The 15,934-nt window shown below is 36.2% G+C and overlaps 1 protein-coding gene across 4 annotated transcripts in view; it reads right to left on the minus strand.

Moving 5' to 3' along the window:
- The window catches only part of Osbpl1a (oxysterol binding protein like 1A), a 202,072-nt gene that overhangs the window by 127,688 nt on the left and 58,450 nt on the right, over positions 1 to 15,934 (minus strand). For 2 of the 4 annotated variants that reach the window (XM_020169702.2, XM_020169704.2), the window contains 3 exons: positions 9,949 to 10,047; positions 8,045 to 8,167; positions 1,079 to 1,160 (listed from right to left, as the gene is read on the minus strand). In XM_020169702.2, coding sequence (XP_020025291.2) covers positions 1,079 to 1,160; positions 8,045 to 8,167; positions 9,949 to 10,047 — 304 coding nt within the window. Of the gene's footprint in view, positions 1 to 1,078; positions 1,161 to 3,438; positions 3,494 to 8,044; positions 8,168 to 9,948; positions 10,048 to 15,934 lie in introns of those variants that run through there. The other 2 variants (XM_020169703.2, XM_074070186.1) reach the window with 2 other exon arrangements.

The following is a 15,934-nucleotide window of genomic DNA, read 5'->3' on the forward strand; positions in this document are numbered from 1 at the left end:
AGTGGGGCATGGAGGGGATAAAGGGGACAGGAGGAAGATGGTGGGGACAATCTAACCAATGTACAATGTAAGCCTATTCAGAACTCTTCCCCTGTATAACAAATATATCCTAATGAAAATAAAGGAAAAAATAAATTAATAAAAATTTTAAAAATCATTACAAAAATTTGTTTAAAAAAAAGTTTGTTGAGCTTGAGTATAGGTATGCCCAAGATACTTTGAGATGATGCAGAATATTTATGCACCATTTACTGTAATACTAACATTCTTCATATTCCCTGGGAACATATAAACTGAACCTAGGAATGCACGAAGAGAAACTAATTCACAAAAGAACCCTGATCATCATAAACTCATAGGTAACTAAATCAATTGTATTCTATTGGCACCATTTATATACACATCATGGCCAAAGTCTAAAGTAACTGTTAAAGAGTTTAAAGTCTGAGAAACATAGTTTTTTTTATTTACAAAGGAATAAACAATTTCCTCTCAATACTTGAGCTTGATTTTTAAGCTATATATCACCAACTCTTGTTAATTCATAGCTAATGCCAACTGAAGACATAAAAAGTAACTACTGAAAGGAAGATAAATAATGAGATAGACAACTTCATATATACATTTACAGAACCATAAAAGGCCAACACATGAAAACAACCAACCCATTTTTCTTATGGGTAGCAGAGCTGAGGCTCAGAGATATTAAAGGTACTATTCAAAGTAACAACTAGTAAGACAGTCTGACTCCAAAACCCAAATCTTTTGGTACCACTAAAGAGAATTCTCATGTAGCCAAAAGGAATTTATAACCCCCAAATAATAACATCAAATTATTTTTTTTTATTTAAAAGAATAAAAACTTAATCTATAAGCTTAGCATCTATAGGAAGCAGAAAATGTAAAATAGCCATTTTTAAATTTCAAAATAGCTTTGTCAAATATAATTGTGAATTCAAAACCAAAAATTGTCTAAAATGTGTGGTCAAACAGAAACAACAAAGGGTCACTCTCAATGAAAAGGGGCTGTGATAAAAAGTGGAATTTGGGGGTAGTTCTTGTCTTTTTGTTCCTTTACCTTTAGCCATGTCACATTCCTTAATCATTTTGAGAAAGCTGGAAATTTCCCTATCTAGTCTCTGTTGACATGCTTGTGCTTTCTGGAAAAAAAGAAAAAGACAGAATAAAACAAACCAATACAGAATTTTTACATTACTTACGCTTTAATGTTTCTATCAAAATATTCAATTCATAAACTGATGTGCAGAACACATATTCCTTATCGAGAAAAAGATACAAATATGAGAGCATTTCCTTAGAAATTGAATGTTTAATTAACCAAGTATTGATTAATAAATATTTAATTTTAAACACATTCGATAGTTGCATTAATAATACTACGATGTTGTTATAGATTCATGAGGAGTTAGACTCCTTTATAAGGTCAGTTTAATTCATTAATTATAAAATGCATTCCTTAAGAATACACACACATTTAAAATCCAGATGGTCCTAACATTTAGAAACCACAAGATGATTTTTGTTCAGCTATGTGCACACTGTCCCCACATAGTAAGACCAAGAAGGACATTTCTGTTGTTGTTTTGGCCTCAGATTTACTAGACAGGTGCTCTTAAACCTCAGTCACACTAACAGCCCTTTCTGCTTTAGTTATTTTTCAGATTGGGTCTTGCACTTTTGCCCAGGGCTGGCCGTGAATCACAATCCTCCTACCTCTGCCTCCCACATAACTTAGATAACAGTTGTGTGCCACTATATCTGGCTTGTTCTTTGAGATAGGGCCTTGCTAACTTTTTGCCCAGAATGGCCTTAAACCAAGACCTCTTATCTCTGCCTCCCAAGTAGCTTAGATTAACAGGCATGAACTACTGCACCTGGCTAGAAAGACATTTTCTTAGTAAGTCAAAACTTATGAAAGTAAGGTAAAGTCAATTAAAGAAAGCATTCTTCCATGTAGTTTTAAAGTTTGCATAGTTAGATCCCTAAAAGCAAACCATAAATACAGAATTTCATGATGCAAACTGCATACTAGTTTAATGAGACTTGGAAGTACAGGATGAAAATCAATGTCATTCTGAAGGTAGTTTTATATAGTTGCCTTTCACAGAAGTGGAAAGAATAGCTAGAAAATTTAACTGTGAATTTATTTTGCTATGGTAATTGGAAATATTTATTCTGAGGACCCTGACCCCATAACTATTAGCATCACATTGCTATAAGTAGAGCTAGAGTACTCCCTGCTTTCTGCTCTCACCCTCAAATTTGTTCACCCCAATGAAACCCACTGCAGCTCAACGTGTCACGGGCAAGCATGCTTCTCTCTCTTCTCACCTTACACATTTTTCAGTGTGTATGAAGATCAGCTTGACCACAGTAGAATTATTCACGCCACCATAGTGACAGGCAATGTTCTCTTTTATATTACTTTTTGAGACTTCTAACAATACCTAAATATAATTCAAGTTTGTTTATTTATTTATCGAAGGGGGAGGATGCCCCTACTGTGCAATTTAAAACACCACAAAGAGAACTGGAATGCTTGGTAATGTTTTCAGACACAGCCTGTGAACACAGGCAGAAGGCAGGGAACGGTCGATGTGGATACGCACACTGCAACCAAACGCATCACTCAGAACTTATTAATAGAAAACCGTCATTCTTACTGCATACATATTTAATATTTCCACTCCTGTACAAGGCAACATTGCTGTTTTCTCTTTTCCTTCTGTGGTGGAAGTTGGTTAGACACATGAAAGCAAGCATTAGCTGCATTTGCAGACTGACTCTGTAATGCACTGCAGAGCTGCTGAAGTTATAATGAAAGGTGGAGACGTCCTGCATAGCATGGTTCTCACATGCTTGGATCACATCCCTCTCCCTTGGCTTAGCTACCTCACAGGACAAAAATGACTCCCTGATCAACGGTGTGTTTGTTTTCAAAGGTACATAGCAGGTCAGCTGCAGAAGAGCCAATCTATACGTGTCTTCTGTTCAAACAATTCAGTGCCGTTCAACCGACACTACAAAGAACAGAGAGAGGTTATTAATAAAACACAACACATTCCTCAATTGCTATCTCTCCTTAGTGGTTACTGGCTATTGTTACGAAAACCTAAAAATCTACTTATAAAACTTAATGCTGGCTCATGCATGGTGGTGTATGCCTGGAATCACTGCACTCAGAAAGCAGAGGCTGAATGAGCTTGAGTTCAAGGCCAGCCTGTGCTATAGTGACACACTGCCTCAAAAAAAAAAAAAGTGTGTGTGTGTGGGGACAGGGGACTAGACATGGTGGTATAGGCCTGTAATTCCAGCTACTTGGGAGGTGGACATCAGGAGGACTGCAGTTCAAGGCCAACCTGGGCAGAGTTAGCAAGGCCCTACCTTAACAAACAAGCTGGGTGTGGTGGTGTCTACCTGTAATCCCAGCTACTTGGGAGGCATAGATAGAAGGATCATCATCCGAGGTCTGCCCAGGCCAAAAGTGCAGGACTCTTTCTGAAAAATAAAGCAAAAGAGGGATGGGGATGTGTGGCTTAAGTGGTAGAAAACTTCCCTAGCCTACCCCCCAAAAAAGCTAATGCTCATGAATTCTTTTGTTTTGTTTTCTGGGCGGACGATACTGGGGATTGAACTCAGGGCTTGCTAAAAGGCAGTCTAGCACTTAAGTCACACAGCTTTGGCTATTTTTGATATGGTCTTGTTTTATACCCTGCGCCTGTCTGGCAGTGAGCCTCCTATTTATGCTTCTGCATAGCTGCAGTCACAGACACATGCCTCCAATCCCATCTTTTATTGGGTGAGATGGGATGTCAAGAACTTTTTTGCTCAGGCTGACCTCCAACCACAATCCTCCCAATCTCTGCCTCCCAAGTACACAGTATTACAGGCATAAGCCACAGGATTGGGCCTAACGCTAATAAATTCTTTTCAGAGCCCAGCATGGTATCAGCTTCTTGACTTCTATGCCATTCATGTTATGTCAGGGACTTTTTTTAAGTTTTAACTTTTATTTATTCATTCCACATAAATGGGATCCCACTATGGGCAATGTCTAATCCTGACGTCTGACAGTATTTCAACTTTGCCCAAGTGATCTGGGTAAAGTACACGGAGCAAAGATAATACGCACTAATATAGAGGGCCAGAGCCACATTGACAACACAGGTCACCTGCTCCAACTTCTGTCCACACAGACTTAGGTGCTAGTTTTACACGAGTTAAGAGGATGTTGAAGTACCTTCTCCTGACCTACAGAGCAGCTCAAAACTGTTTATCAAGGGAGTGGGCCACTAGAAAGGAGTGCAGAGGATTGGAGAGATAAACTAATTCCAGGCAATTTGCTACAGAAAAATCTACATTTGGTTAATTAAGACCAGAAGCAGATTAACCAGTGTCCAGCAATAAAAAGGAACTACTGCTACATACAACAATACTAAGGGAGTGACAGAAGACAGACACCGAAGCACACACACTGGATGACCACATTCACTTGAAATTCTAGAACAGAATACTAACAATGCCTATAGTGACACTCATCTCGGGGCATGGGTCAGCGGATGCCTGAGACAGAGGTGGAGGTCACTGTCTGCAAACAGGAGCAAGAGAACATTTTGAGGCTATAGAAATGTTCTCTGTCTGGATAGAAGAGGTGGTTACACATGGTATATCCATCTGTCAAAGTACATCAAATTGAAGAAGTAAAATGAATTAATTTTACTGTATAAAAAGTACACCTCAAAAACATTAATTTTATTTTTAAAAATAATAGATTGTAGAACCTGGTAATTTTCCTCTTTGCAGACAATAGTCAGTGCTGCAAGTAGTAGTGTCTAGTCCTCACCTCCAAGTCTTCCTAACTCTAGCTAAATCCACTTCAAGGCCAGCGTCATATAATCCATCTTATTTTTGTCTCAGTCAACCCATAGCACACTTATTCTTTTGGGCACCTGGTGATTATATTGCAATTTTCTTACTGTTTTACTCTGCAATAGATATTTACAAAAAAGCAAATGACCTAGAAAGAAAAAGTAATCCTCCCCAACATCCTCTTTTAAAGCCCCTGTTTTGCCCTGCTCTCAGTCCCACAGCAACAACTGCCCATTTCTCATCTTCCCAGAGATGCTCGAAGACCACACAAATGTGTGTACACCTGTTTTTTTTCCTCCTAGGTAGTCACATATCTGGTACACTAATTCATCCTTTGTTCTTTTCATTTCATGTACCTTAAATATCTCAGTATACTTGTACAAGTGCTCCAGTCTTCAGCAGTCCCATGTTGCAGCACCTGCATCTTTCTGCATATTCATTTTGGTTAGGACTCACTCAAATAAGCAAAGTTTCATATTGCTTTTTAACTTGCTTAAAATTTAGCATTATTTGCTCATTACTTCTCATAAGACACATACAGTTCAGATCTTATAGAACAAAGGTATCCTCAACAAATAAACCCATCTGCTAGTACCACCCAAAGTATCTAAGAGTCTATATACCAATGCTATCCACTAGAACTTCTGTGATGACACAAACATTCTCTGTGTGCCCAGTGTAGTAGCCACTGAGCACTAGTTAAAATGAGGAACTGAGCCTGACATGGTGGCACACACACCTACAATCCCAGAGCTCAGGAGGCTGAGACAGGAGGATCAATGGTTCAAGGGCAGACTAGGCTACAGGATTGAGCAAGATCCTGTTTCAAAAAACAAACAATAAAACTGAGAAACTGAAATTTCAGTTTAATTTTAATCTTAATTTAAATGTGAATGGTCACAAGGGCTAGTAGCAATGTACTGGAGTGCCATACTAATTTTTCTGAAATATTTTCAAGATGACATAAAGGGAATGCCATGAGGCCAATATTTCTATGACTCATTAATTTTAGAGGCCCAATCTCAAGGCAGTGATAGAAGGCTAAGAGAAAAGATTTTATGTTTTTGGAGATCCTCAATTGGGAGAATGGGAGATAAAATGAGACCAAAAATATAAAACAATGCTACTTTTTTCAGTATGGAAATTTCCCTCCCATTTCTCATAAGACTAATTACTAATCCACAGGCATGCTGAGGAAGTAAGATCAGTTTGCAGTTAATTCAGATGACTGTAGAGTACATCAGTCCTAGAGTACCCAATTTTCCTTTAGAATGTCTGTATACACCAAGACTAAATCTGTTCCACAATTAGTCCCTTACTTTCCTTCTGAATCCAAGGATCAAGGGCATCCTGGAGCTAGTCTACCACAAGCATACTTCAAAGCTCATTTCAGATTTCACATATTTTGAACAAGTTTCCAGATGTTGGCATAGAATCAGATCTCTCAGAGTTAACATTCAAACTCTGTGGGACAGAGATATAGCTATAGCCTATAAAACCTCAAAGTGCTTAACACTGGCTAAAACCCTGACTTCAAGTGCCATATATACTGTAAGGCAAAAACTTCATATAAATAAAATAATCAAATAAGGAATAAAATACTAGGTATAGGTGGGTTTGATAGCCTAACTGAACATTTGAAAACTATGCTAAAGAAATCTGTCTTTAAGAAAGCTTTTGGGGGCTGGTGATATGGCTTTAGAGTACTTGCCTATCATGTCTGAGAGACTGGGTTCCATCTCAAGCATTTAAAAAAAAAAAGGTTTTTTTTGTACACAAGTTAGCATGTTTTTATTTTACTTGTAGTTTACATTTTTTAAAAAGTCTTAAAATTAACATAATCCTGGAAAAGATTATTGGTGTTCTTTGTAAATCCTCCCAGGTTTTATCACTCACCTCATACTGAAAGAAGATAAATATGGAAGGATTTCTTTTCTAAATTTTAAAGTATTTAGCACAGTTTTATGTTTTACTTGTTTAACATGATTTTGGCCGTATTATTTAAATTTTCCCTATTTTCACAGTTTTAATGTTTTTATTCTAAACTCTCTAGTAGATGTTAGTTTTGCAAAGTTCTCTGGTCTCAGAATTATTTTTATGGCTCTCACATCACACAATAGGCTGATAAAAACACTGGGAAGGCAACTGTCAACAAATTCTGGAGAATATCTTCAACAAAACATGGAAGAGCTCAGATTCTCTGTTCTGTCAGAAATTAACATTATGATTTTAAAAAGTCAAAACCCCTTATATATTTAAGATATAAATAAAGTATGAAATAAAACTGAGGCATTAGCAAACTTAACTTCATTAGGGTTGCTCATTTTGAAACATTCAAATCCCACAAATAATCCGGTTAGTTTATATATATGATTAAATATAGTAGTATTATTCATATACCCTGATGTAATTATTCAGACTGAAATTCATCATCCTTTTGTAGTTCTAATTCTTCTAAACTCAATTTCCATTCTTTGATAAATAAAGTCATTTAAAAGGGACAGCCAGAAAACAATACTCACTCCTGCCTAAAAATACCTATTTTGTGTCAATTATGGATGAGGCATTGATGTCACTTCAGATGAGGGTGTCTCCATTCATTACTAACGCTTTACCCTTACCTCTAAGCAATGAAGTTACAGGTTACAAGAGGTTTTACATGAAACCACTGACCAGGAAATATGTCACCATGGTTGCATTATTTAAACTCTGAAATATGCAGTGAAGTCATAAAAGACAGCAAGTCAATGCTCCCCCTACTGGAGGAGGATTTCAAATAGAATGATGACTTAATTACAGTAATGTAAAAAGCTTAACATAAAATATATACACAGGCACAGATTCATATCCTCAGAGCAAAGCTACAGAGACATTTTACAGTATTACCATGAGAAGGACATTATAAATACCAACAGAATATGACTGGACAAAGAACAACACCATTTTCATTATCAGAAACCATAATTTCAGGGCTGGAGGTGTGGCTCAAGTGGTCGAGCACTCGACTAGCAAATCCAAGGCCCTGAGTTCAAACCCTAGTGATGCCAAAAAAAAAAATCATAATTTCAAAACTTGACCTCTTAATAGCAAACAACTCTTGATTAAAATGTCCAAGACAGAGTTAGCTATAAAGGTCATATCATGTTTTATTTACCTCTAAGGATTCCTTCAAGTCTACAGCAGAAACTGTATCTTCTTCTTCCTCATCTGTCAACTGGTCCTGGGAACAGTAGTGAGTACTATAAGCAGAATGTTCTTCAATGGCTTCCAGCCAATTCTGAAATAATCCAAAGGTTTAAATAAAAATGAAAAACATTTTTATTCCAAAGAGGTAACACGATGACAATTTGCAAAGCGCAAGATTTACATGGAGGAAAGAAATATAAGAGTCTAAAAAAAACCAAGCAACCACAGTGAAGTGATGCATGTTTCTAGTCTGTGACATATCTGAAAAAAAACTTAACCCAATACTTTTTAAAATATCATCTATAAGCATACATATTAATTACTACTCAAACACATTTTAAAATTTAAATAATAAAAAGTTTTCACTTAAGAGGATAGGTTCTCAACACTGTTGAATATTATATATTAATGGATAAAGGCACACAATTTTACTAGTTTATATTCGAATTGTAAGTACAAGAAACTGAGCTCATTTTAAGACAGTTAACAATTGCCCTCATCAGTGGCTGGCTCACATCTATAATCCCAGTGACTCAAGAGGTAGAGATCTAGAGGATCCCCATTCAAGGCCAGACCAGTCAAAAAGATAGTGAGGCCCTATCTCAACAAATAAGCCAGGCATGGTGGCATGTACCTGTGCTCCTAGCTGTATGGGAGGTATAGGTAGTAGGAGGATTGCAGTACAGGCCAGCCTGGGTAAAAACAAGAAATCCTATTTAAAAAATAACCTAAAGCAAAAAGAGCTGGAGGTGTGGCTCAAGTGGCAGAGCACCTGGTGCAAAGATCTGAGTTTAAACCCCAGTATTGCCCAAAAAAAAAAAATCAATCATTTCATAAAAAAGAATGCTTGACCTAAAAATACATGTCTTACTTCTTCCTTACTCTCTTACAGCATAATTCAGGATCAAATCTTACAATTATATGAAATGTTAGAGTAGTCAGGACTTGGATTGCATAGGTTCTTTGCTGGGCCAAAGTTAACACTTTGGGAAATATGTATTTTATATAAAACTCCTACAGGATTTTCAAAATAAATAACTTAATTAACTAATGAAATCAAATCTAGGTCTATGAATACTGCTTTAAAGGAACATGGATTTCCCAATACATGACTATCTTGAATTTGATCAAGTGAATCTCAATTTCCTTGCGTAGTGCTTTGATCAACTAATCACAAAGAGAGGCTAAGTCTATACTGGAATTAGCAGTCTATTACCTGGACTACAGTCCAGGTTCTGTGACTTACAAACTACAAGGCCTTGTTGAGAAATCAATTCTACAGTTTCCTCACTTACAAATTAAGAGAGAATAAATAACCACTTAGTCTTTTCTCCAAACCCAAGAGGGGCCCCTCATGTTAAAAAACCAAATTGTTAACAGAAAGTGTCTACAGGTACATGTTGATAAAGATGGACCTGAACTGCTGGGCACTGGTGGTTTACACCTGCAATCCTAGCTACTTAGAAGGCAGAGATTAGGAGGATCGCAGTTTGAAGTCAGCCCATGTAAATAGTTTGTGAGACCTTATTTTCAAAAAACCCATCACAAAAAAAGGCTGGTGGAGTGGTTCAAGGCATAGGCCTTGAGTTCAAACCCTAGTACCACAAAGAAAAAAAAAAAGTGGTGGGGGGGAGAAAAAAGACGGAACTAATTCATAAGCCAAATTTTAAAAACATCATATAATCATTCCCATTAAAAACTACAATCAGCTGGTGGAGTGGCTCGAGTGGTAAGAGTGCCACTGAGGCCCTGAGTTCAAACCCCAGTGCCACAAAAAAAAAAAAAAGAAGGTACAATCAACAGGATCTTAAATGTTAATATCGAACCTGTATTTTAAGCTTTTATGAAAGATAAATGAATCCATAAGGTTACCTCTCTTGACTGCTGAAGGTTATTCTTAGGAACTCTGAAGCTATGAATGGTGTCATCAAAGCATTTGATAAAGAAGAGGCAGCTATCAGCAGATTTCACCTTGGATATAAAGTCAGTAAAACAACAAATTTACTCACATAAAAGAGGACCTAAAATTACCCATACATAAAATTTAAAGTATTAACATGATGTACTACTAAATTGTATAATTTAAAACAGAGATAAAAAATCAGGAAAAAAAACTGATGCACTGGAAGTATCGAATGCACTGTAGCATATCTGTATTAAATCTGGCTTTCATATTCTTAGTTACTCAAAGAAAATACTAATAGTTCATTGGGTGTGTAGCTTTGCTTATATTCTTTCTATTAAGGATGACCTAGTATGTACTTGGGCTGTAAAATCCTTTACATATCAGAGCTCCAATTTCTTCTTGATACTGCTTTTGAATGTTTTGTTTGTACTAAATGTAGAAAATGCTTCACCTGAGTTATAAAAGAATAAATAGTAGATAAGGTTGATGAAGGAAGGAGAAGGGGATAAGCAGAAGTAATTATTTTTTTTTAAATAAAAGTTTGGAAAGGGAGAAAATTTCAAAGTGGAAAAGAGTAGGCTTTTGCTTCAAGACCCTACTAGAGGTAACCCATTGCAGAAAACAACTATGGAAGTCTTTGGATACAAAATAAAAGGTAATCACTTGATGGAACTGGAAAGTGAATAACTACTGACAGACTGATAAGATGCACATGCTCTCTCAGAGAAGAGGAACAAGCAACTGTGGAAATAAGTTCCCACCCCCAAGGTGTTTCACCTGGAACTAAGTACAGTCCACATAGTGAGGTGACAACAAGGGCACAGGTAGAAAACCCAGTCTTTTTTCTGTCTTTGGAAATTAATAAAGCAAATCTGGGGAGCTACAAACAGTAAAGAGAGCAAGGGAATCCCCCAAGAGAAAGACATACAGGGGATCTCCCAAACTGTCCACTCACACCTCTAACTGATCCTTTATCCACACATGCCCAGCAAAGATTGAAAGCTGCTCACACAAACAAAGCAATTTAAACTATGATGCTGCTCAAAACACAAGAGGTTAGGATCTATACCAAGCCAAGAAAATGACCTGCTAAAATAAAGGAAATAATATTTAACAAAGAAAAATAATGAAACCCAGACTGTTCAGAACCTCACTCTGATGATATTAAGAATACAATCCAAAATTACATGACATATGAGGAAGGAAGAAATCTGAGTACATTCACAAAAGAAAAATCTGTTAAAAGGCAGAATGGATAATAGGAACTAAAATACTTAAGTCTACAAGAGTCAGAAAAGAAATATAAAGATACAGATAGGTTTGAATTAAACAGATAGAAAAAGAGGGCAGGGGAGGCGGGTAGGGGGGAGAAATGACCCAAACAATAGATGCACATGTGAATAAATGAATAAAAAAAACAAAGGCAAGAGTGGTCATATCCGACAAGATTATTTCAAAACAAAATGTACTGTGTGGAATAAAGAGAGCCACTACATAACATCAGCTAATTAGGACAGCAACAAATGTGTGTGTGATCAGTAATACAGCAAGAAACATACAATATATAAGCACAGATCTCAAACACCTCTCTGCAACTGATGCAACTAGCTAAAAAACAGAGAACACATAGAAGATCTAACTAACACTATCAACCACCATGATTGAATATTTATAGCACATGCAACAATAACAAAATACACATCATTTTCAAGTGCATGTATTAGGATTATCCATAAGTAGAGCTATCAAACAAGCCTCAATAAATCTGACAAGACAGAAGTCTTATAATTCAACCAAAGTTGAATTATAAACCAAAACCAAGATAAATAAGAAAGCCTAATTATTATGATATTAAGCACAGTTCTAAGTATTTACTGATTCAAAGAAGAGATCACAATAGAAATCAGAAAATATTTTAACTAAGTGATAATGAAAATATAACATATCAAAATTATGGATGGAAAAAATAAAACAACTACCAATAGGAAAAGTATGACTTAATAGCTTTGTAGTAGTGAAGACAGATCTCAATCAATAACCCAAGATTTGACCTTAAGAAACTATGAAAGAGAGTAAGTTAAATTCAAAGCCACAAAAGAAAAACAGTAACACTGAATGAAAACAAAAGCTAGTTCTTTGGAAAGATAAAGTTGAAAAACCACTAGGCAACTTAAGATAGAAAAAAGACAAAAATTACCAATATGAGAAATCAAAGGGGGTACAACACTACCTGTCATACAAATACAAGAAAGACTGCAAGGCAATATTATAAAGAAATCTGATAAAGAAAATGGATAAATTTCTTTTTGTGACGGTAACTGGGGTTTGAATTCAGGGCCTCATGTTTGCTAGGCAGGCACTTTACCAGTTGAATCATACCCTTTTTGCTTTATATATTTTTCAGATATAGTCTCCTGTTTTTGCCTGGACCAGCCTCTGACTGCAATCTGCCTTCCTAGGGCCTCACAGTTGGAATCATAAGCACATGCCACCACACCAAGCTTATTGATACAGGGTCTCACGAACTTTTTGCCTGGGCTGGCTTCAAACTGCCAGCCCAGATTGGATCCTTCTAAACTTTGCCTTCTTAGTAGCTGGGATTACAGATGTGTCTTCACTGGTGAATCCAATTAAGCCTTTAAGGAAGAAATAAACCCAATCCTAAATAAACTTTTCCAGGAAACTGAAAAGCAAAGAACACTTCCCAATTCATGATAGGAGGCCAGTATGACTCTGAAACAGGAGATTTGTGTAGGACCAAGAGTCTCCACTCAACCTCGCTGGGTTAGGTATTTAGCCAGAGGGAGGGTTAGAGTTTTGGGTTGTTATTTAATGGAAGTTGAAGAATGAACCTTACCAGCAATGAGAATGAGTGAAGTGGGAGAGTTTATTGAGATAGAAAAGTGTAAAATGGGAGAGTAGAGCCCCCAGAGATTGGCAGGTGGGGGGGGGGACATGAAGAAAGGCAGAAACTCCTGGGGCACAGGAAGGGCCCAGGGAGACTGAGCCATGGCAGCTGTGTGTATAAAAGTTTTTATTTAGTTTTTTTGGAGCACTTTTGGGAAAGACCTTCCAAGTCCCTTGATACAGCTTTCTGATGGTAGGATTCCTATTTTTTTCCTTCTAGGGTATTGACACACTTTTTCTTCCCTTCCCCCTTAACTGTCATTATCTTTTTCTGTGTCCTGGGACTGCTTTAAGATTAGCTACTTACTTAAAGTTTAATCCACACTTAAGAGTAATTTACAGCTTAAGTATCAGCTATGTCTGGCACTGAGTTAAGAGTTTAGACAGGTGAATCTCTCTCATTTAACCAAACCTAGGAGCTGGAGAGAGCAGAGGTTAGGAATTTCAAACAGAGACACTATCAATTAGAGCAGGACTGATAGTTTACATAAGCAATCTCTCATTTAACAAGGTAATGACCCAAACCTAGGAAATTGTCCCAGGGGCCAAATAACCCCAAAGTTAAAACTTCTTTAATAAATATTCCAACCTTAAAGCCTAACCTGTCCTTCTCTCCCTTGAGGTGACTTGCCCTCATCCTGTATTCCTTTACTATTACTTTTTTATAATTCTTATGCTTTGCTTAAATTCTTCTTCTGCTAGACGCTTTTATAATTTTTATGTCTTGCTTGAATTCTCCTGCTGGATGCAGGAATCAAGATATTTATCAGAGCTATTTTTCTGGTTACTTACTTGTTGGCTTTAATTGCTCCTTCCCTAACCGCCTGAGATCAAGCTATCTCCGAACAACTCTGATTTGAAAAACAGAACAAACAAACAAAAAAAAAACCACAAGAAAAGAAAATTATAAACCACTATCTTGAATGAAGATACACGGACCTTTTAACAAAACATTAGCAAGAAATGAATCAAAAGGATAATATAACCAGGTGAGATTTATCCCAAGGATACACAACATTAGTTTAATAAGACTTTAAAGTCAGTCAGTGCAATTCACCATATTAACAGAATCAATGAAAAAAGTTGTATCACTGCACTAAGATAGTAAAGGCGTTTGACAAAAATCCAACAGCTTTTCATGATGAAAGTGCTCAGTAAACATGTATGGAAACTCTACAGCTAAACACTGGATAGTGAAAGGCTAAGTGCCTCAATACTTTGTACTTACCATGAGAATGAAAAAAGAGGATATTGGCTCTAACCAATGATATTTAAAATTATACTGTAGGACATACCAGCACACCAAAAAGGACAAGAAAAGACATACAAATTCAAAGAAATATAACAATCCTTATTTACAGACAATATCATTTTATATATATATATATAGGACACCCCAAAGAATATACAGAATAGCAAAATCAGTAAGTGAATTTAGCAAGGAATTAGGTAAATACTAACAAGTATACACACACACATACACACCACAAAAAATTAGAAAATAGGCTGGTAGTGTGGCTCAAGTGGTAGAGTGCCTGCCTAGCAAGTGTGAACCCTGAATTCAAATCCAATGCTGCAAAAATAATAATAATAAAATTAGAAAACAAAAAAATCTAAGTGTACTTATAATAGCTTCAAAAAATAAACACATAAGATTAAGCTTTACAAAATACTAAAAAAGAAACAAAAAAAAACACTGTAAAGAAAATAAATGGAAAAACATAAAAAGCTTAGAGATCTTAACATTGCTAGGCTGGCAAGGTAACCCATCCCAAGTGTATTTACAGATTCAATGCAATCTCAATCAAAACAGGCATTCAGGACACTGGAAATTGACCAAATACACAAAACATTGAAAAGCATTTATTAAAAAAAAAAAAACTACTTAATCTCATTAAAAAGCATGAATGCTGGTAAGAGTTTTACTAAGGCTGCTCCATTCCATGGGGCATGCCCTAAAATTTCGTGATAACTTCATTTATAGCAAGGAATTAAAAATTTCATGCTCAATGGTGCAGTCCAAAACAATAGCAATCTCAGCAACAAGCAGTCAAGAAAACATTATAGAATGGGAGGTATGGATACTGTCTGGGGCAAGCAAAAAACTGGCAAATAAGCCAGGAATGTACAAGCTCTGGTAAATAAGTTTAAAAACTAAAGGAAATCATGGTCAAAGAATTAAAAGAAAGTATGATAGAAAGTCATCAAATAGAGACTATCAGCCAAGAAAAATAAGTTATAAAAAAGAACCAAATGGAAATTCTGGAGTTGAGAATCGCCAAGAATTGAAATGGAGAATTCACTAACATTAGGGACTCAAGAGAGGATTTGAAATGGTGGAAGAAAGAATCACTAAACTTGAAGACAGAATGATCTAAAGAACAGAAAGAAAGAATGAAGAAAAATAAACCAAGCTTCAGAAACCTGTAGGGTTATCATGTATATCAGCAACCAACTAGGATCCCAGAAGGGAAAGAAAGAAGAGGCTAAAAACAAAACAACAAACACTTGAAATAATAATGGTTGAAAACTTCTCAAGTTTGATGAAAACATTCACCTACATTCCCAAGAAACTCAATAAACTCTAAGCATGATAAATCCAAAGAAATCTACACCTAGAAACATTTTAGTCAAAGTGTTGAGAGACAAACAGAAAATCTTAAAAACAAGCAAAAGAAAAACAATTCATCAGGTACAGGGGCAATATAATGAAATTAACAGCTGAATTCACATTAGAAACAATGGAGGCCATGTAGAAGGACAACATGTTCAAAGTGTTGAAAGAAGTCTGTCTTGCAAAACTACTGTTCTAAAATGAAGACAAACTGGGCATGGTGACAACATCTGTAGTACCAGAAGGATCACAAGCCCACAAATTGAAGACCAACCTCAGTTACAGCTAGATCCAGTCTCAAAAATAAAATGAAGACAAGATAATGATACTTCCAAATAAACAAAAACTGACAAAAATTCATTGAGCAGGTACACTTTTTGAGAAGGTCCTTTTGGCTGAAGAGAAGTGACACCAAATAAGAAATGAGGGGC

The sequence above is a fragment of the Castor canadensis genome, chromosome 4 (genome assembly GCF_047511655.1).
Source record: "Castor canadensis chromosome 4, mCasCan1.hap1v2, whole genome shotgun sequence".
Lineage (NCBI taxonomy): Eukaryota > Metazoa > Chordata > Mammalia > Rodentia > Castoridae > Castor > Castor canadensis.